We start from the raw sequence: 22,761 nt of genomic DNA on the forward strand, positions 1-22,761 counted from the left end.
GAGGGTCTTGGGGGTGAAGGAGGCGCGCGCCGGGTGGTGCCTAACGTGCAGAGTTACTTGTGGACTTTGCAGGGGGCACCGGGGGACGGCTGCGGGGACCTCCCCCTTGGGCGGCGTGCAACTAACAGTGCGGGTGTCCTTCGGGGGAGTTCTGTCCGGTTAGGTGCTGCGCGCCGGCCCCCGCGGGAGGAGGGGCGCGCGGGCCGGGAGCGGGAGGGACCGCGGGAGCCGGGCCGAGCCGCGCTGCGAGTTACAAACTCTATTGTGACGCACTTACTACGACGGACGGCCCTTGCCAAACCTTCTCCAGACTTGCTGCCCTCAGCACTTTCGGCAGAACAATGGGGCCGGAGCGGGGAACGCGGCCAGCCGCCTGCAGTGGCTGCATCTGCGCCCGCTCCTGTGCTCCAGGGCGGGATCTGATCCCGGGAAATCAGAGCCCGCTGGGAGTTTCTGACTTATTCAAGTTGCCCGGAGCAGACCACATGTGAATAGACTTCAGAAGAGCTGCTTCTCCTAAAACTTGAGAGAGAGTGTGTGTGTGTGTGTGTGTGTGTGTGTATGTATGAGAGCACCAGTTCCATAAGTAATTGACGTTGTTTCTGTGTTTTGTTTGGTGGCAGGAAGTTCAGCCCCCCTCCCCCACAAAGATAATGATACCTTTGTTATTTTAGGTGTATTTTTCTTCTTATTTGGAAGGTCGTCGTCGAAGTATGCGCAGTAATCAGTTAGTGTTAAAGTATGTAGTATTCACTCTCAGAATTTTCAGCGAATAGGTGAAAGCTAATGTAGTTATTCGTTGTCATTATTATTTTGCTTAAGATAATCTTAGTTTTTATTTTACTTGCAGAAAAAAAGACCAAATGGCCAAACAACCTTCCGATGTAAGTTCTGAGTGTGACAGAGAAGGCGGACAATTGCAGCCTGCGGAGAGGCCTCCTCAGCTCAGGCCTGGGGCCCCCACCTCTCTACAGATAGAGCAGCAAGGTAATCCCGGAGGCGAAGGGGACCGCTGCCCCCAAGGCAGCCCTCTGGGCCCGCTGGCCCCACCGGCCAGCCCTGGCCCTTTTGCTACCAGATCCCCGTTTTTCATCTTTGTGAGAAGATCTTCCCTGCTGTCTCGCTCCTCCAGTGGGTATTTCTCTTTTGACACAGACAGGAGCCCGGCACCCATGAGTTGTGACAAATCAACACAAACGCCAAGTCCTCCTTGCCAAGCCTTCAACCACTATCTCAGTGCAATGGGTAAGCAGCACCCAGGGAAGAGGCAGCTGACGTGTGTGGTCATTTGAATATCCATTTGAGGCTGGGTGTAGCACTTAAAGCCCCTTTTGAGAATCCTTTTACTGATTTATTCTGTATTTTCATGGAAGTGGAGGATGTCTCAAATAAAACAAAACAACATTTGTAAGAAATGTTACCAAGTTTCATGGCAGGGATAACGGTGAGGTCTAAGCATCAGCCTTTTGGGCGGTAGTGCTGCAATCCTGGCTGCCTTCATTGCAGTGGATGACCATGGCACGTTGTTCTAACCACCGAGATGGACTTATTAATGACATTCACCTTGAAAGGGACTCGGTCAGTTATAGCAGATAGCTTGATAACATAACCGAAAGTGTGAAGAAAGAGATGAGACCAGTTCACCGTTTGCACAAGTGACATTTAAAAAAAAAAACAAACTAGTTTGTATAGGCAGTATCAACATAGAACCATGAAAATGGTTTGTTTTCTACTCAGATTTCTTGTTGGGCTTATTTTGTTTCCTCAGAGGTTTTGGGCACAGTACTGATAAGATTAGATTGTGGGGTTTTGTTTCTGGGATTAAAGACAGTTTTAGGGTCTGAACCAGAGGAGGCAAACTCAGATGCCCAGAAAAACCTGGTGATACCAGCAGGGAGGGAACCCACCTTGGAGGAATCATGGCAAATTGGAGAGCATTTGCCCCGCCTGTATTAGGGTTGCCCCCACTTGTGGCCAGGAGGGTCTGTGGTCGCAGATAATCCAAAACTGCAGATTTTGATGCGAGATATCCTGATATTTAAACATTGGCATCTAATTTAGAACTTTGAAAGTTCTGTTCAAGCCAGATAAAAACATCTGCAGCCCTAATTTGATCCCTGAGCAGTTCTGGCAACCCTGCTAAGGGGGTGAGTCTGTGTTGGTTCAAATCACCCTTCCGCATTTATAGAAAAGGTTCGTGTCTTGATCAGGATTCACCAAAATCGCATTTACCGTTTGTCCAGATCCGCCCTTTCTGCATTCACGAGATATAAGTAACTTGGCAGCGTTACTGATTAAGAAATCCAGTGTAGATTCTATTAGAATGTAGATCACACTTACGGGGCCAAAGGCTAACTAAAACAGAGTCATCGGACTAGACACTTGCCTGCTGGAACACGAGGACAGATCTCGCCTTTGCAAATACTGTAGGGCTCTGTCTGCATAACCTTCAAGAAGGTAAACTGTGCGGGGCCGTCCCCAGGCTACAGAGTTAGAACCTCAGAGGGTTGGTTAGTTGTCGGAGTTTCAGTGCACCTGAGAAATAGCCAGCAGAAAGGGCACAAAACCAGTGCTCTACGCATTGGCTCTGCATCTCCTGCTCCATGCTGAGAGATGCTTTATGAGGACTGCCTCCTTACAGAAAGGAGCTAGCAGTTTTATTATTGCTTTAGTTTTTGCTATTACCGCAGCTCTTGAACTCATTGAACCCTTAGGAGTTCTTGGTGCTTACAAATGTTTTTCTGCCCATGAAAATGCTCCTGAGTATATGAACCTCCAGCACTCTTGCTTCCCAAATGAGCTAACAGGGCCTAGGCGTGTGTCAGTTTAAAAACCTGTGTGTTTGAATGATCCTTTGGAAGCTGTTACAGTTTTTCACTGCAGTCCTACAAGTCAGTCTACCAGTGTTGGCTTAATGCACAGCAGTAGTGAGCGAGTTAACTGTATTTTTCTGATGTAGGGACAGGCAGGGGTGCTTTTTTTGGTGAGATACTATTTAGCGAGCTAATTATAAGGTAAGCACCGTTACTGAGATGACAGATGCAGAGCTTTAGGGATCACAATCTAAGTTACCAAGCCAAGGGATGGTTATACCTGCGAAGTACGGTAATGGATCCTGGGGTGTAATTTTATAGTATCAACTACATTCCAGTAGATTGGTGTGATAAGTTAGAGCTTAATGCAGAGGATTAAATGATAAGTTATAAGGAGTGTGTCTGAAGTTAATGCACCGAGGTAAGTTTCCAGTATATTAAGTTCTTGGGAAATTTGCCTGGGGAGGGAATGCATGCATGAGGAGAGGCGGGAATTGCTAGAGGGGGAGAGGACTTAGGTAGATGTGAGTTTATTGAATTGAAGAATAAGATTTTCAGTCTTGGTAGTCCATGACTTTTTTCCCTGACTTTTGTTACAGTAGTTCAGTGTCTGAAGACTACTGAAATATGCTGAGTTGGTAAATTTCGGTTGTCTTCTCTTTTGGGCCATGTTTAGTGTTCTTAACTCAACCGTATCCATCAAGATCTTCAATGAAGCTTTTGAGAATTTAGTGCAAGATACATTTTTCACAAAGAAGTCTTTATGTTTGGTTTCAAGCAATGCAACACGAATGTGAGGTTATGGAGAGTTTCTCTGTAGCCGGGGGCTCCTGCCTCCGCAGAGTGGCTTTCTGCTTAGCAACTTGGGGTAGAGAACAGTGTATCTGGCAGTTTTTTTCCTGCCTCTTTGTTCTAACAAGAAAGTAAATTCTTGTCTCAAGTATACAGCACTTAGCCGTTGGTACTAGAAACATCTTCATGTTTTTCACTGTATCCCCGATTTTTCTGAAGATGTGTTCAAAGAATATTATATTTGTCTGTGAGAGAGACAGTTTTTTCACTTTTACCAGATTTTGGTCTCCTTATACCCTAGGAGGATTAACTTGACAAGTGCTCTCGTAGTCAGTGAATAACTGATTGTTTTAATCCAAATTCCTAGTGGAGGTGTTGATTTGCTGAGGGCCTTTTCTGCTGAGGGTGCGTGTGCCATGTGTGTTTTTAATGCAAATTGGGTACCAAATTCTGTACATGTTCATACTTTGAAGGTGTAGTCAATGCAGTTGGAAATAAGAGTTGGGAAAGGCGAGGATATGGGTAAATTAACAGCTCCCACATTTCATTTTGGTAAATGACTTAAACTTTATGCTTGCTCCCTGGCCCCTCAGCGTTCACGGGCGGGAGTTGATTGTGCTGTCGTTGGCGTCCCTCAGTGTCTTGTGCATACTCCTCTTGTAGCTGGTGATCGTCTGGCCCTCCTTTAGACTGTGAGCTCTCCAAGGGAAGGCATGATGTCCTGCAGGTCCTGAGGAGGGCTTAAGAAAAAGGAGCCGCTCAGATGTTCAGAGTTATTCAAGCTCTGCCCCTGAATCTTTTCTGTAGAGCTAACTGAGGACAAGGAAGATTTCCAAATGGGCCTGGTGGTAAGAAAAAGGCCCTGCCTCCACAAAATAGTTTTAGTTATTTGGATCTAGCTATAACGTTTGTCATGTAGGGGTGACAGGTAAGTTCAGCACAGGCCCAGGAGGGGAGCCACACGTGGACACTGAGCATTTAAAATGGGACTGGCCAAATTGAACTGTGCTGTCAGGGTCGATCTGCACTGGAGTTTGAAGACTTAGTACATAAAAAAGAATGTCAAATAGCTCAGTCATTTTCATTTAATTATATGTTGAGATATTTTGGATGTATTGGGTTAAATAAAATATATATTTTTTTATTGTAAAAAACTCATAAAACTTACCATTTTAACCATTTCTAAGTGTACAGTTCACTAGTGCTAAGTATATTCACATTGTTGTGCAACCAATTACCAGAACTTTTTCATCTTGCAAAACTGAAACTCTATACTCATTAAACAACAACACCCATTTCCCCCTCTTCTCAGCTCCTGGCAACATCCATTTTATCTGTGTCTGTGATTTTGACTATTCTAGGTACCTCATGTAAGTGGAATCGTACAATATTTGTTGTTTTGTGACTGGCTTATTTCGCTTAGCCTAATGTCCTCAGGGTTCCTCCATGTTGTAGCACGTGTCAGAATTCTCTTCCTTTTTAAGACTAGACAATATTCCATGGCATGTGTAACGCCTTTTCTTTATCCATACATCCATCAGTGGACTCTGGGGTTGCTTCCATCTCTTCGCTGTTGTGAATAATGTCACTGTGAATATGGGTGTGCCAGATATCTCTTCGAGATCCTGCTTTCCATTCTTTCGGATAACTACTCAAGTGGAATTGCTGGATCGTGTGTTCTATTTTTAATGTTTTGAGGACCCTCCATACTGTTTTTCCATCATGGCTCCACCACCAGGAGTACACAAGGCTTCTGGTTTCTCCACATCTTCCCCAACCCTTGTTTTCTTTTGGATAGTAGCCATCCTAATGAGTGTGAGGTGACATCTCATTGTAGGTTTGATTTGTGTGTCCCTAACGGTTTGTGATGTTGAGCATCTTTTCATATGCTTGTTGGCCATTAAATAAAGTATATTTTTGATATTAATTTTACCTGTTCTTTCAACCTTTTTAAGTGTGGCTACTAGAAAAATGTTAAGTTAGATCTGTGGCTGGCGTTCTGTTTTAACTGGATGCCTGGCCTTGTCAGTGGAGGAACTGGAATGTGCAGTGTGCTTTAGCAAGCCAGACTTTATTCTTCCCACTCAAAGCATGTCATTTCCATGGACTTACTCCTTTGGTGGTTTTTGTTGACTTAGGAGAGTGAAAGTAATTAACCTAATCTTGTAAGCATCTTAAACATTGTGAGCTTTGTAGATAGCTATTTCTACAGGCAAATATGAGTATCTATTTTGTTTTACCTGTTTAACTCCGTGGCACATGCCAGATTTGAAAAAGTGGCAGATGGAGTGGTGTGGTTCCTCAGGCACCTCCAGGCTGCCCCAGAGCCTGAAGATGGAGTCATCCTTGCTGAAGACTCTCAGTTCTGGTCTTCAAGCCCCAGGGTCACTGGTTTGGTCACCAAGAGAAACAAGTATACTTTGTAGGTCCTGAGTGGGGATAGAAAATGATAGAAAAGGAAATTTTCTTTACTGGTTCCAAACCGCATTTCAGCATTGATAGCTATCTAGGCAGTTTTAAATTTTATATCTTTAAAAAAAATCTTTTTATTTTGAGATAATTACAGATTCACATGCAGTGGAAAGAAATGATACAGAGAGATCCTATATGCCCTTTATCCGGTTTCCCCCAATGGCAGCATCTTGGATAATAGGACAATACCACAACCAGCAAATGGCATTGGTAGAATCCAGCTGCCTTATTCAGATTTCATCAGTTCCCATGCGCTGCATTCTGTGTATGAGTGTGTATTTACTCCTGTGCAGTTTTATCAAATGGTAGGTGTGTGTGGCTACCACCACAGGATACAGAACAGCTCCGTGCCAGAGTTTCTCATGCTCCTTTCCATAGCCACAGCCACCTCCCACCCACTCCCTAACCCCTGACAACCACTCGTCTGCTCTATGTATCTCTACTTCGGTCATTTCAAGTATGCTGTATAAATAGAATCCTACTATCTGTGACCTTTTGAGGTTAGCTTCTTTCCCTCAGCATAATTCCCTTGAGATCTACCCAAGATGTCGGGTATATCAGTAGTTGCTTGCTTCTTGTTGCTGAGTAGTATTCCACAGTATGGATGTACCACAGTTTAACTACTCATCTGTCGGAGGACGTTGGGGTTGTTTGCAGGTTTTGGCAGGGACTTGGCACAGCTGGCACTTGGGAAAGGTTTGCCAGCCCACACCGCATGTCACACATTGTCCCCTCTTACGTCTTCAGGCAGCTACCAGTTGAATGCCAAGGGCACAGCCTTCCTGGTGAAGCCTTCCATCAGGCAGCTGGCCACTGTGGCTTCACCAGGGCAACCAACTGCTGCAATGAACTGTCCTGTACAGGTTTTCGTGTGAAGATGAGTTTTCATTCCTCTGGGATAAATGCTCAGAAGTGCAGTTGTTGGATGATATGGTAGTTTAGTTTTTTAAGAAACTGCTGAACTGTTTGCCAGAGTGACTATACCGTTTTATATTCCCGTTAGCAATATCTGAGAGATCCAGTTTCTCCACATCGTAGCCAGTATTTGGTGTTATCACTCTTTTTTATTTTAGCCGTTCTGACACATGTAGAATGATATCTCATTGTAGCTTTAATCTGCATTTCCCTCAAGACTAATGATGTTGAATATTTTTTCATGTGTTTATTTCCATCTGTACACCCTCCTCAGTGAAATGGCTGTTCATCTCTTTTCCTCATTTTCTAATTGGATTGTTTGAGTTTTTTATTCTTTTGAATTTTGAGAGCTTTTATATATTTTAGATTCAGGGCCTTTGTCAGATATGTGATTTGCAAATGTTTTCTTCTAGTCTGTAGCTTGTGTTTTCATCCTCTTAACTTCATAGAGCAAATGGTTTTAATTTGATGAAGGTCAGTTTATGAATTTTTCCTTTTATGCATCATGCTTTTGGTGTCCAATGTAAGAGCTCTTCACCAAGCCTTAGGTCCCAAAGGTTTTGTCTAGTTTTTTTTTCTCCTAAAAGTCTTAGAGTTTTGCAGTTTACGCTTCAACCTGTGGTTTGTGTTGAGTTAATTTGTGTGTAAGGTAAAGTTTTGACCAGTGTTTATTGTTTTTGACTGCGGGTGCCCAGTTGCTCCAGTGCCATTTGTTGGAAAAATTATCATTTTTCCATCTAATTGCTTTTGCGCATTTGTCAAAAATCAGTTGGCAGTGCTTGTGTGGGTCTATTTCTGGGTGCTTTTTTGTCCCTTTGAACTATGTGTCTGTCCCTCTACCAGTGTACACTGTCTTGATTACGGACGTTAGATCCTGGGCCATAATAATGGGTAGAGTGTGTCTTCACTGATTCTCTCTTGTTTTGTTTTTTACATTGTTTTAGCCTAGGTCCTGTGCCTTCTCATATCAATTTTAGAATAAGCTTGTCTGTGCCTACCAGAAACCCTACTGGGATTTTGATAGGAATTGTGTTAGACCTCTGGATCAATTTGGGGGAGAGTTGCATCTTTACTATGCTGAGTCTTCCAATATGTAAACAGATTTGTCTCTTCAAGTATTTAGGTCTTTAGGTTTTGTAATTTTCAGCATACAGATCTTTTACACGTTTTGTTAGATTTCATTTACTTTGGAGGAATTATTACTGGTATTGTATTTTCAATTTCAGTTTCCACATGTTCATTTTTAGTATATAGAAGTGCACTTCATTTTTGTGTGTTGATTTTGTATCCTGCAGCCTTGCTGAGCTCATTAATTAAAGGAGTTTTTGGTAACTTTCTTGGGGGAGACCTATCTAGACAGTCATGTAATCTGTGAATAGAGTCAGTTTTGTTTCTTCCTTTCTGACTTGTGTGCATTTTATTTCTTTTTCTTGCCATATTACACTGGCTGGAACTTCAGTGCTGTGTTGAATAGGAGTGGTGAGAGCAGACATCCTTGCATTTCTCCCCAGTCTTAGGGGAAAGGCTTTCAGTCTTTTTAACTATTAAATATGATGTTAACTGTAGGTGTTTTGTAGATGCTCTTGAAAAAGATTGGTTCTCTATTCCTAGATTGCTGAGTATTTATCATAAATGAAATAGGTGTTGGATTTTATAAAATGTCTGTTCTGCATCATTTGATACCATCATATGTTTTTACTTATCTTGGCCTGTTGATATGGTGCATTACATTGATTAATTTTCATTGTTAATCTACCTTCCGTGGCTGGGATAAATCCTATTTGGTCATGGTATAATTTTTTTCATACATTGCTGGATTGGATTTGTTAATGTTTTGTTGAGGATATTTCTGCCTAAGTTCATGAGAAGTATTTACCTGTTGTTTTCTTGAAGACTGTCTGGTGTTGATATCAGGGCTTTGCCAGTGATTTGGGAAGTGTTCCCTCCTCTTCTGTTTTCTGGAAGAGATTGTATAAAATTGGTATTAATTCTTTAAATATTTGGTAGAATTCTCTAATGAAACCATCTGGACCTGGAAATTTCTTCTTTGGGTATTTTTAAACTACAAATTCATTTTTGTGTGTGTGTTTTTAGGACTATTCAGGTTGTCTGTTTCATCTTAGTTGAGTTTTGGTGGTTTGTGGTTTTCGAGAATTGGTCCATTTCTTTTAAGTGTGGAATTTATGAGTATCAAAAGTGTTGCTATTGTTCCATTATTATTCTTTTAAATTGATACCGACTTTTGTGATAACCTGTTTCATTCCTGATATTGGTGATTTTGTTTTCTTATTTTTCATCTTTATCAATCTTTCTAGAGGTTTAGCAGTTTTATTTTTTTAACCTGGCTTTTCGTCTCATCGATTTTGCTCTACTGTTTTCCATGCTATTGTTTATTATTTCCTTGTGTTTACTTTGTGTTTATTTTGTTTTTCTAGTTTCTCAAGGTAGGAACTTAGGGTCGTGTTTTCAGACCTTTCCGCTTTCATAGCATTTAGTGCCATAAATTTCCCTCTGCCACTGCTTCAGCTGCATCCCACATGTGGTAGTGTATTGTGTATTCATTGAGTTCTTTGTGTTTTTCTTTTTATTTCCTTTGAGACTTCCTCTTTGACGCTAGATTGTTCAGAAATGTGTTGTTTCCTCTCCAAGTGTGTGGCCATTGTCTTGTCTTTCTGTTACTCTTTTCTTGTTTGCTTCCATTGTGGTCAGAAAACATACTCTGTAGGATTTCAGTTCTTTTAAATGTGTTGAGGTTGGTTTTATGTCTTGGCATATGTCTGTTTTGGTGAATGATCCATGAATGCTTGAAAAAAAATCTGCATTCTGCTGTTGTTGGGTGGAGTGTTCATTATGTATTTGTCAGATCTTACTGGTTGGTTGTGGGGTTCTGTTCTCCTGCATCCTTGCTGGCTTTCTGTCTGGTAGCTCAGTCAGTTGCTGGGAGTGTGGTGTTGAAGTCCCCAGCTGTAGCGGTGGGTTTGTCTGTTTCTACTTTCAGATCTATCAGGTTTTGCCTCATGTCTTCTGAGACACTCTTGTTTGGTGTTTACACATTTGAATTATGTCTTCCTATTGGATTAATCCTTTTACTAGAAAGTCTACTTTATCTGATAGTAGAATAGCCACTCCTGCTTTTTGTAAAAAATAATTCATATATTAATCTTCACATGGTGTATCTTTCCATGCTTTCGTTTCCAACCTCCCTATGTTGTGCTTGAAGTAAGTTCTTTGTATACAACATAGCTTTGGATAATACTGTTTTATCTGCTCTGCCAAATCTTTTAAACAGTGTATTTAGACCATTTACATTTAAGATAATTATTGATATGTTAGGGCCTAAGTCTGCCATTTTATTATCTTCCTGTTTCCTCTGTTTCTGTGTTTCTCTGTTTCCTCTGTTTGTTTTTTTTAACCTTACTGTGGGTTATTTGAACACTCTTTAGGATTCCATCTTGATATATTGATAGTGTTTTTAAATGTATTGCTCTGTGTAGTTTCCTTAGTGATTGTTCTAGGTATTACAGTATACGGGTGTGACTTATTAACACCTGCCGGTATCAATGGTACCAACGTTTTATGACTTCAGCTGCCGTGTAGATGCCTTACTTCCCTTTGCTCCTTTATCTGCCCCACTTCTCAAATATAATTGTCTTAAATATTTCCTCTGTATACCTTCAGCCACCATATCAGATGATGTTACATTTTTTGCTTCAACCGTCAAATATAGTTTAAGAAACCCATGAGAAATGGGCTAGTTTATTACACTTACTCCCATTTTTTTCCCTTTTCAATATGCTCTCCCGTCTCAAGTTCTAAGCCTTCTGTTATCGTCTCCTCTTTATGTAGAGGACTTCCTTGAGTCATTCGTTACTCATAGTCCTGCTAGCAACGGTCTTCTGAGTTGCCCTTCATCTGAGAATGTCTTTATTTCCCCTTCCTTCCAGAAGGATGTCTTCACTGGATATAGAATTCACCGATGACCCTTTTTCTCCCGTGCTTGGAAAACATGCCACTTCCTTCTGGCCTTCATGGTTGCAGACGAGAAATCTGTTGCCATTCGAATTGTTGTTTTCTGTAAGCCATGGGTCATTTCTGTCTGGCCACTTTTAAAGTTTTTCCTGTGTGTTTTCGTTTCCAGAAGTTTGATTACAGTGTGTCTTGGATTTCTTTGGGTTTATCCTTTTTGAGGTTTGCCCTGCTTCTTGAATTGTGGTTTTATGTTTTGTTGCTAAGTTTGGGAAGTTTTCAGCCATTATGTCTTTGCGTACTTTTTCAGTCTCTCCCTCTCTCTCTTGTGTCTCCAGAGTTAAGAATCTGAGTATTTTTGTCATAGTCTCACAGGCCGCTGAGACTCTACTCATTTTTTATTATATTTTCTGTCTGTTCAGACTGAGTAGATTCTGTCGATCTGCCCTCATGTCCTCTGATTCTGTCCTTTCTCACTTCCACTCTGTTACTGAGCCCATCCAGTTAAGCTTTTCTTTTTTTAATTTAATTGTCTTTTTCATTTCTAAAACTTTTGCCTATCTCTGCGAGGTGAAGTGGAAGCTCATAGCCTTCCTCGGCCTCGTGATCCTTCCCAGGAAAAGTGGGGTGCTGATTCGCACTGCTCTATTGTGTCCAGTTGGGGGTGTGCACTCAGCGCCCCTAGCCCCTGCTGGTACTCGGCAGAGGGCAGACGATAGAGAAACACACGGCCCTGTTTCTGCAGGGAGGGGCTGGAGCTCAGCTTCTCTCTGCCCCTTGTTTACCCCAGGGTGGGGGGAATGGAATGCCAGTTAGCCCCACCTCCCGCCACCCTGTCCCCCTCATTGATGCTGGGTAGGAGTTCTTCATTCTCTTAGTGCCAATGGGGGTGGAGCCTCAGCTTGCTGCTGGGCCCTGCTAATGCCACCCGAAGGGGATCAGGGCATCATCTGCTTCGGCTGGCCAGGGGATGGAAGATGAGTTCCCAGCACGATCCCTCCAACACTTCTCCGTTAGGGCCGTCGGATCGACTTTGCTTCTGCCAGGCAGGTGGTGGGAGATCAGAGGCCGCTTAGCTTGCCAACACCACCTGGTGGCGGAGTCAGAGCACCAACCATTGGTGCCAGGCTGGGCATGGGAGGCAGATCAGCTCCCCGCCCGGCCACACTGAAACCATGGGGTGTGGTGCTTGGGTGGAGTAGGGCAGGTAATGCTGAAAAGGTTATCTGTTGGGAGACCATCTTTCCCCAGTCCTTTGGCTCAGAAGAACGGGCTTTCCTTGGAGCTTTTTCTCTTTGTGCCTGTTGGAGGTCCCCAGTTGGAGGCGTCTGCAGCACCGTCTCTGGATATGAGGAAAGTAATGAGGAGACCAGGGAACTCAAGCCATGTCACTCCTCAAGTCCCAGGGTCCCCAGGCAGCCCAGCTGCTTCTTTCTCCTTTCTCTCGTCTTTGCCCGTTTGTGGTGTTACGTCCAGGGTTTTTAGTTGTAAGAGGAGGACCTGGGGTAGTGGGGCTCCCCAACCTTCGTGGAGCTGGAAATCCACATCATTTAACTAAATGTTTATGATTGGTATTGATTGGCTCTGGTGGTGAAGTACTACTCAGAATTTTAGAAATCACCTCTTTTACCCTCTATTTTTATTCTCTGTGAAATAATAGATTTTAATGTTGAGAAGAGATTTAGCAATAATCCCAGCCATGTTTTCCAGATAATAACTGCAGTATCTATTGTCCTAACTCCCCTGTGTGACCCCGGTGGGGTGCCCATAGGGGGTACGCTGGGCTGCTCCCAAACGCACCCCTGAAAACATGTGGGGAGCTCAGGTCTGACGCCACGTGCTGTAGGGGAACTTCTGATTAAAATAGTAAGTCCTGTTCTGTATGATCGGACTGTAGGGTGGGAAAAAACAGGTCAGTCGTCCCTGGATTTGTCTGGGTTCATATTTTAGAGTGTTTGTGGCCGGAGGTTGGAAGATACACATAGAATTGCCCGTTTAGAGCTGGACAGGCTGATGCCTTGCCTCCTGACCTGCTGTAAGAGCACTGACGTGGAGCACTTGCCTGCTGCTGGAGTCTGCTCGCCCCTGCTCTGTGGTCATCCCACTGTGCTTCGACCTGACTCCCCATGTTCCAGCTCTCCCTGCTGCCACCTCCAGTAGCAGGACTCAGTTGTCTTCATTCCTTCTTTGTTGGGTCAGCCTCCATCTCGTGACACAATTCTCATGTGACAGAGTTTCCAGCCTCTTTCACCTTCTGGTCACTGTCCTCTGGTCGTTCTGCTTGGTCAGTGGCTGGGACCTTTGTGGGGGCATGTGACCTAAGACTGCTTTCCTTCTCTGTGAAGGTCCTATTGACACAAACCGAGTGCCTGTCCTTTAAGATCTCGTGGACTCAGTCTGTGCTGTGCACCAGGCTGTGGGCACCGTGCCACCCACCCGCCAACCCTCCACCCTTCTGACCCTGCTCTACAGGCTCAGAGCACAGGGCCTGACCTTCCTTTCTGTTGCAGGAATTGCTAGCAGAAATGTATGCACAACGGGGTTCATCACAGCATTATTTATACTGGCCAAAAAACTGTTGACGGTTCTCGTAGTATGGGAAAAGCTCTAAATGATCATGCATCCTTTTGACAGACTCTGGTGCTATCTTCTAAATGGTGTTAAAAAGAATGAGAACATGGAGAAACGCTCCTGGCAGAATGTTAAGTTAGAAAAGGTTACAGAATTGTTGATGATAGCCGAGGTCTTAGTCCATTTGTGCTGCTGTAACAAAAACACCATAGCCTGGGCGGCTTAAAGAGCATTTATCTCTCGGTTCTGGAAGTTGGAAGTCTGAGATCATAGTGCCAGCATGGTCAGGTTCTGGTGAAGACCCTCTTCCTGGCTTGAGAGAGCTGCCTTCTCCCTGTGTGCTCACGTGATGGAAAGAGAGCAAGCCAGCTCTCCAGCCTCTTCTTGCAAGGGCCCTTATCTCATTCATGAAGGCCCCACCCTCATGACCCAGTCACCTCCCAAAGGCCCTACCTCCAGATGCCATCACACTGGGAATTAGATTTCAACATGAGTTTGGGGGGAGACACAACGTTTAGTCCATACCACATAATTTGGTGTTCATGAATTGTGAATCCTTCACGTGCTGTGATGGCTGATGCCGACAGTCAGTACAAATAGCATTTCCCTGGTGGACGAGTTTAAACCTAGTTTGTAAGAGGCTGGGCCTTCCTGGTTTAGATATTTGCTCAGAATAAGTTAGAATCCCCGGTGTCCTGTAGGAAACCCAGTTCACTTTGTGTCTTCTCTACCTTGGACCAGATCTCTGGGTTTGGTGTGAGGAGTTGTGGTTCAGGCAGACAATGATGGAGAGGACCAGCCCTGAGACGGCCCCGCGGGCCGGTGGTTCTCATCTGCTGTTCCTGCCTCGGCTGCATGTGGCCGCGGCTGTGCCCGGCATCCGTCCCACCCGAGCGTGTCTCCCTTTCTCTCACACATCTGTCGATTGCGTGGGTTGTGTCTGCAAACCTGAGAGTGGGGACTTTCGGTCATTTTCAGAGCGAGGAAACAAAAGTCGGGGGTTTGGAAATGGGCTGAGGCCACGCCTGGTGTCGGCGCGGGGGCCTCTCTGTGCCGTGCGTGCTGCTGGCTGGAGGTGCGGCTTCGCTGCCCTTTCCCAGCGGTGGAAATGGTGTTGAAGCTAAAAGTGTTTTCAAAAATGGAATCAGCCCTTTCACTCCGAGAGGGTGTATGTGTTAAAATGGAAGCAGTTTCCGCATGATGATTCTTAACTATCTGAGTTGCTCTGGTAACTTTTTCTTTCTCTAAAATATGTTACAGTCCTGGACCAGAGCATGCTTCCCATTCCAGTTCCTAAAACATTTTAATATAAGCAATTTATAGATTTAATGAGTAATTTGACACTTTTTAAAAGAAGTTTGCTCACACGGAAGGGACCTATATTTCTCTTAGGAACGTGTGTCTGTGAGGGTGAGTGAGGCGAGCCAAGCTTGAGGACTGTCGTTTGTTGAGTGAGTTCCTTTTCTACAGAGTAAGTGTGCTGACAAAATGCAGAAACGTTTCTTACCTTGTTTATTTGTCTTTTTTTTAGTCCCTTGAGAAATTTCTTAATGCAAAATAGTCTAGAAAGGAATTCTAGACATATTCTGTCTTAATATATATCTGAATTTAGACCTCAGTTTTATTTACACCTGAGCATAAGTTCTGCTAAACTAGTCAAAGCCACTCACTGACTTAAGAAAACGTTTTGGTACATAGCGGGAGCACAAATATCTGTAGATTGAATGAGAATTCAAGCAGTACTTAATGCACTGTATGGGTGCCCACGCTTCCCTCTTTTTTCACTTGGACTCTTACCAGTGTGCTCATTTGAGGCTTAGAGCTGTGTTTCTGTGTAAGGAAGGCCTGGCATAGACAATACGCCAGCTTTGTTTTCTCTGCAGTCCTTTTTTCTGTCAGTATTGCATCAAGTGTGGGAGTGGAAAGTTCCAGCAGGTGACCCAGTCCAGTGTTGGTCCTTCCACTGACCCATTACAGCCCCTGGGGCAAGTCCTCCCACCTGGCCGGGGCCCAGCGTGGGGAGGGCGCTGCAGCCATACAGAGTGCACCGTAAGGGTCAGGGCGGGGGTGGGTGCCTGCAGTGAATTAGAACAGCCCCAGGCGACCCTGTGTTGCACAGTGCGTTTCTCAGTACAGGGGCAGCCAAACCATTTTGCCCAGTTTCTGAGCCCATGAGGCATCAGAGCTGGGCCAGCAGCTGTGTCTACCCTGGAGGGATAAGGGATACCCTGTCCATCCTGGGAGGAGGAGGGAGAACGCGTGAACCTGAGCAGATCAGAGCCCTCCAGACCTGCCCGTCCTTCAGCGCAGGCTCCTACACATCTTTCACGGGAACTTGCACTGAGGGTGACTCCAGCTTCCGTTCTTTTCCTGTGTGGGAGGACGGGGCACGGTTGTCTGCATGGCATTTTCACGGTTTGCAGGCTGGGCCTAGGATCCTCCCCGGAATTGCTGAGCTGGGCGGAGGTTAGGTGGTGGCTTGAACGGCTAGTCCAGGCTGGTCAGTGGAGGAAGGACCTGGGCTCAGACCACCCTTCATTGACCATTCGCTGGACTGCTCACATGCTCTGCTAGGTCTGTCTCCCAGTTTTCTCATTTCTTACACAGTGTTTAATTCTCATAACATTTCTTTTTATTGTTGTGTTTCCTACAAAAGGCCGTGGGGCCTTGTGTCATCTGTGTCCCTCAGAGGTGGGATACCTGCTTTCAGCATGAACGTGCTCGATCAAGATGCACAAGCTTCATGCATTTTCCAGGGAGAAGAGAAACAGCCCAACTGTGACAGACGTATGGTTTGAGGAGAAATATTTAAACCACTTAAAATCCAGACACAGCGATTCCGTCTTTGGGTTATCCAAAATAATGTCTGGAATTGAGGTGTAAAGTTTCTCTCTCTCTTTATGCCATGTGGGGTAAAAAGAGGCCGCTGCCTTTTGTGGATTTAAGTGGGAAGCCTCTGTTATACCTCGTGCTTCTGCTGTGTTCTCACTAACCATGTATGCGTGTCCACAGATCAGTGCTTCACTTTGTGAGACCATCATACATTTCAACTGCGTAAATAAAATCGGTAGACTCTTACATGTTTTACTTTGAAAACTGTTTAGGATGTAGCTTTTTAGGATTCTGTTTCTGCCTCACATCTTGGTCCTCACTATCACTGAGATGAAATACATTAACGGTTAGGACCTTAATGTGAATTTAGGGGACGTTTTCCTCACCTATTTCCTGCCAGTGTTCAATTTCATAGAGGAAACCACACTTAACTCTGTAGGCAGAAATTTTTATATTTTAGTTCTCATTTCCTCCCCAAGATCTGATTTTTGGCTATAAACAGCATATGGTTACTGGAAGCCAGTAACTTCAGGTTTTTTAACATTTTATTTCTAAGGAACGGTCTTAACTGAATTCATGTACAGAGTTGTATGTTTAATTTTAAAAAGGTCTCTAAAAGGCATTTCTGTTTTATAGTTTTGATGGAATCAATGGGAAACAAATTGTCTGAATGGGAAATTGCCTGCACTGTCAGGGCGTCTGGGGCTTATGTCTCTGTCTTAAAGCAAGCTGTGAAAGCAAGTCGGTCTTCATGCGACTGGACTCAGTTTTGGGGGTATTTTTGTTTTTCACAGTGAGGTGGCACAGTCATATCCTCTGTATTCCTCTGAAAGGAATCTAAGACTGTAGGAATAGAGATGCAGCTGTCCTAGAGACGTAATGCGGCTGGGTTCAGTGGACGGGACGTGAGGAGCAGAGTAGTGGGGCTGTGTCCCGCCCCCAGCCAGACCTCGTGCAGACCACCACCGTGAGCTCTCCAGAGCAACACGTACTGGAGCATGCTGCAGGGGACCAGGATGCTGGGGGAGGGTCTTCCTGGGGAGGTCTTCGTCATAAAAGGCACATGTGAGGAGCTGGTTCAGGACCTGGTTTGGGGCGTGTAGTGGCAGCTTCATTGATTAAAAAGTGGGGTCCTGATTGAGAGGGATAGAATCACGGTTGGGGCTGGGATTAAAGGGGAACATTTCAGTTCTGTATGAGGAGAAACTGTGTAGCACCCAAGGCCCTTTAGTGAGGACTGTGGTGCCTTAGGAAAAAGTGCGCCTGTCCCGGGAAGTGGGCACCAGGCCGGCAGCCACACATCATGTTCCAGAAGGCTCCTGCTCAGGTGTCCCGCCCGGCGTAAGATGCTGGGCTTCTGCTGTGACTGAGAGTTAGCCAGATATGCCCTTGGACACAGACATAACAACTCAGGGTCTGGCTTTGCCCCTGGCATGTCACTGGCTTGTGGTAAATATGTGTTTATGGGATGGATCAGGTGAAATGGATATCTGGGTCCTCTGATGTTGAATAATAAGTGAGTAAAAAGGCATAGCATATTATTCTTAATGCCTTTAGATTTGTATCTTATTATAAGAAACAGATAATGGGGAGAGGGGAAAGATAGGAACGCTAGTTTCCAGACATCTGTCCAAGTTCACAGCCTTGGTTTACTGGCATTTTCCAAATGGTCAGATTGGAAATTGATCAAAGCAGCTTGTTTTTGACTTTCTTACCCGTGGCCACATAAAAGCGGTGGGGAGCACGCATCAAAAGACTAAGTATGAAAACACTGGCTCCATCTCATAAACTTTATAATTTGTGGTATTTTATCCTAGCAGCTGTTTGTAAAGCATTGTCTTGAATTCATGCGGCGGCCCAGCCTTGACACAAATATGTACCAGGGAAACACAGATTTAGGGCTGTTATGAGTCCTAATGCTGACTATACCGCTTTATTTTATTTCCAGTCACTTTCGTTTTCATCCAGTGGCTCAGTGGAATTGATAGAGGATCTATCAAAAAAGAAAAGGATGCAAGTGAGAAATAGACAGAGGGAGGGCTGTGTGTGCGCGTGTGTGCATGTGACACTGGGTTCTGGCTCATAGATTTCTGAGACCCATCAGCGTTTCTGAAGGTGAAGCTTGCTGTAATGGCCCTGGCCCTCCTGCCCGCTGGCTCCCTGGGACTTCTGGAGCAGGTCAGACAGCCCGATCCCTCAGTGGGTTTCCTAAGGAACCCTTAGCAGGCTGGCTTGTTGCTGCCTTCTTTCTCCTCCTGTAAGCTGTGACTCCACTCGGAGTTGATAAAGACGTTTCTGAAGATACTCACTTCAGTAAGGAGACTATTGGGTTGAATAAACATTCTAGAACTTTTATTTCTCCAAATGAATGTGAAGCCACCTCCAGAAGCTCTGCTTCCGCTGCACATTTTTGAAGTGTTTCTTTTGGAATTAGTGTAGCACCGGTTTCAGAGCCTACAAAGAAATGGTCCTTTAGAGGGTCTTTTCTGGCTTTTGGTTACATCAGACTCTCCTTGGAATAAAGATGGAAACCCTGAGAAGTCGGGAGGAGGGGTCCACAGTCCCTGGTAAGTGCCAGGCAGAATGTGCCCTTATTTGCCTAAGTCTGTTCTGTTGTGTGTTTAAAATAAAAACAATCGTCTCTTCAAAATCATACGTTTTGTGTTTCTTCGGGGACCGAGAAGTCCTTTCTCGGGCTCTGAGCTGAATATTGATTCATGTTGATGACTTTAAAGTCTCATCCTGATCCTGCCCCAGTATTCGCAGATTAACGAACATCTGAAAACAGCGTTGGAGGGCAGTGTTGCCGTGGATTCTAGTTTGATTTCTGGTTCCACGCTCGAAACTCCAGGAGTGACGAGATGGGAACCAAAACGTGGCTGCCCCTCGAAAGTGAAGGCTGGACCCGTGCTGTCCCCAGGAGGAGACTGCAGTGGTGTGAGTGCATGTGTATGGCACGGTACCCCCCAGCACGCCCACCCCGTGGCATTTCACAGAGCGGGCCGGCCAGCGGCAGAAAGAGTGGCATTGAACGTCACGACATGACCTCAGTTCCTTTGAACACTTGCCGTTGGTATCAGTGGGGTAATCAGTGGGGTAGAAGCGGTTAGACTGTTAGGAAAAATCAGAAGGTTTGGCTTGACTGATGTCGAGCGCATTATGAATTGACGATCTCATTGTTTTTATTTTCCCACCTAGCTGGCCGTGGGACAGAACACCCTTTCCGAAAGCCCCAGGCTGATTTCACTATCAGCCACTTAACCACGATATTAATGTTTGCAAATTGCTAAGCCTTTAAGGTTTGAAATTACCATATGGGTTGGAAAATATTCTGTAGCTGAAGCAGAACAGTCTGTTAATTAAATAGCACACATCTTTCAGTGACTCAGAATTCTTTGGTGTGAAAAAACACCCTCCCTTCTGCCTCTGTTCCCCTACTGGTATAGAAAAATGGATTAATTATACCTCGGGATTTTTTTCCATAGAAAATAACGTTACCAGTAAATTCTGGAATTCAAAAAATTATTTCTGAGAGTTTTGATAAAAATTCAACTGACATATCACACTTGTGACAAAATTGCCTGTGTCTGACACGATGGCATTCTAAGTTTTGGTTAGGGGCTTTGATTAGAAGACCCAAACCTGGCAAGTCCCCCTGCTCGGTCTGGTGTCTGCTGGTTGGGGCCTGTCCTAGGTACACTTTGGCTGACAGCTTTGGAGTAGCTTTACATTGAGAGCAGTTTATGTTTCATTGTGCCTTTTTTTTTTAAGTTTTAGTGCTGGGTTTATGGAGTGAAATGCTTTCTTAAATGCTCAAACTACATTTTCTATAGGCAAAACTACACCTCACCAGGATTTTTTATGTTCGTCTAAAATTGTCTTGTGAGTTAAAAATTTTCTTCTTCTTGCTTTGTAATGAGAGCTTTGGTTTCAAATGAAGACCCATTTTATTGATCCGGTATCAACATTTAAGGTAGTTAGGCACACTGCAGATAGCATAATAAAATATTTTTGCTTGATACTTATCTTTCTTATAGAGTAGAAATGTAAGCATAAGGTATCTCTTTTTTTTTTTTGGTGAGGAAGATTGGTCCTAAGGTAACATTTGTTGCCAACTTTCCTCTTTTTACTTGAGGAAGATTGTGGTTGAACTAACATCTGTGCTAATCTTCCCCTATTTTTTTGTATGTGGGACACCACCACAGCATGGCTTGATGGGGTGGTATGTAGGTCTGCACCTGGGATCCAAACCTGTGAACCCCAGGCCACCAAAGCGGGGCACACACGCTTAAGCACTACACCACCAGGCTGGCCCATAAGCTCTCTTTTTGATAGGTGGGCTGTATTATTAGGATGGGAGTAGTGGGTGGAAGAGTATCTAAGTCGGATTAGACAAGAGTAAGGGTGTGGTGGTCAAGTGCTCCCTGCCCTGGGCCCCACCAGCCCTGATGTGCCTTCAGAAGACCACACAGCACATCCCTTCACCTTTGTGGAGGTCCGTGCTCTGGGTGACAGTGAGACAGATGAAGCAAACTTAATTCTGGCTCTGACCAGTGCCACCGTGGGGCTGACAGGCCGATTTTCAAGGGTCAGCCAGACCCCATTCTTTTGTTCTGGTGGGTTCTCACATGACAGGAGACCAAATATGACAGTCTGTAAGATTAAACTACTGATAAAGTCAAGAAAAAGTTTCCCCCACCGCCAAAAGAGAAGTATTTTGTCACTTCAGAAATAATCTTTGAAATTTATGTTGAAAAATGCGCTGTATTAACTGCGATTGAGGCTGCCCTTTTTAAATACAGAAGTAGAATGCCTTTTAAAATATCCCAAATAGAATTTTTGTCTTATAATCTTATTTTATCACCATCTATTCTGTGTATTCTGTTTTAGCTAAGTTTCATTGCAGGATAAATGCTGGTCATTAATTTTAGGTTTATAGATTCAACAAACAAGAACAATTTTTTAAAAGCCAAACAGTGGTTGATGCTGTGTTAGTAGCCCCAGACAGTTCAGTCTCCTTTGCGAAAATTAATTTCTGTTGGACATTACTATTCTATATCAATTTAAAAAAACATACTTGAGTACAGTTGACAGCTCTCTCAGGGGCCCGTTGTCGTTGCCAGTTGGTATCTGCTAGGCCTGGCCTAGTGCATTATCTTGGGTCGGGACAACTCTCCTGACTCTTAGCTGTTCTCTGAAGACACACCCCTCTGGGCTCCACACCTCTCCACGGGGTCTCACCGTTTGCTTGGTGTTTCTCAGGGTCTGGTCTGTGGACCGGCTGAGGGTGCAGCTTCCTGGGCCCTCCACACACGCCCTGCCTCCTGTCTCGCTGCCACACCTCGTGGACATGTTTATATCTGTGCATTTATTTAGGCTACTGAACTTTTCTCTCCTGTGAAAGAAATGTCTACTCATCTCCTTCACCACCATCTCCAGAAAACAACAGGGCATTTCTCTCTGAGAGGAACAAGTTGGATTTGCCCCTAAGGTTCTGTATTTCCTTCTTAGCTCTGGCTGGGTTCACCACGTGCTGGTTCTGGTGAGCCCACTTCTGAGGTGCACTGCGGCCTGTGATGGTGCTGCTGGTTGCCAGCCCAAGCACGAGCCGCATTGAACCTTGGGAACCACATTACAAATGAGGGTGTTAATAGAATTCAGTAGGCTTCACCTGCAGGTTGGGGGAAATTAATCAGGGGAGTTTTGTGTTTATAAGAAGTATAAAGTGTACTTAAAAGTATCCTTGCCCAGGAGAAACTTAGCATTTAATTGAAATGTAATGTACAAGAATGTCAGCTCTGTGGGGCAGGCTGGGCATCTTTCCTGGTGTGCCCAGAACACCTCCTGGAACGGTGACTGGCACGTGGGCATTCACCTGCACTGGGTAAATGAGGGAATATCTTGATTTATTAAACATCGGGTAACTTGCCAGCAATTTTTACCACTCCACCATCTTTATAAAATGCACAATCTGTATTTCACGGATTTCCTTTGGATAATTGGCATTTTCGTCATTTCTGACTTTAGCATTGAAAGCGTTACTCTCAAAGAGAGCCACGTGTAGTGAGAAACAGGTGGGGCTCTGAAGCCTGGAGAGGTGGTGATGGTAGCTCCAAGTGGCCACGCGGTGTCCTGCTGGCTGGTGTGGTCCCCTGTACATATGGGCGGGTGGGCCTCCCTGCAGGCCCCTTGGGAGGAGTGCATGAGATAACAGGCGTGAAACACTACAGGCTCGGAGGGGTAGCCTTTCCCGCAGGGTGAGTGAACTATTTAACAGCTTCTGATGGAACGCTTGACTGCTGATAGCATACAAAGCACGGTAATGATTGGGTACCTGTAATGGAGTAAATCCTTAAAGAGCTGAAGACCAGGGAAAAGAAGTGAACTGTTACATCATCGC

At 44.6% G+C, this 22,761-nt stretch overlaps 1 protein-coding gene across 17 annotated transcripts in view; it reads left to right on the plus strand.

Moving 5' to 3' along the window:
* BCL2L11 (BCL2 like 11) overlaps positions 1-22,761 on the plus strand; it is a 41,458-nt gene that overhangs the window by 3,485 nt on the left and 15,212 nt on the right. For 4 of the 17 annotated variants that reach the window (XR_011425942.1, XR_011425939.1, XM_070235157.1 and 1 more), the window contains exons 2-3: positions 851-987; positions 1,156-1,245. Coding sequence is in view for 11 of the 17 variants with exons in the window: in XM_023618704.2 (XP_023474472.1) it covers positions 851-987; positions 1,156-1,245 (227 nt within the window). In the remaining 6 variants the exon portion in view is untranslated. Of the gene's footprint in view, positions 1-207; positions 740-850; positions 1,246-22,761 lie in introns of those variants that run through there. The other 13 variants (XR_002800005.2, XM_070235154.1, XM_005599828.4 and 10 more) reach the window with 8 other exon arrangements.

This window comes from Equus caballus, chromosome 15, assembly GCF_041296265.1.
Source record: "Equus caballus isolate H_3958 breed thoroughbred chromosome 15, TB-T2T, whole genome shotgun sequence".
Taxonomy (NCBI): Eukaryota; Metazoa; Chordata; class Mammalia; order Perissodactyla; family Equidae; genus Equus; species Equus caballus.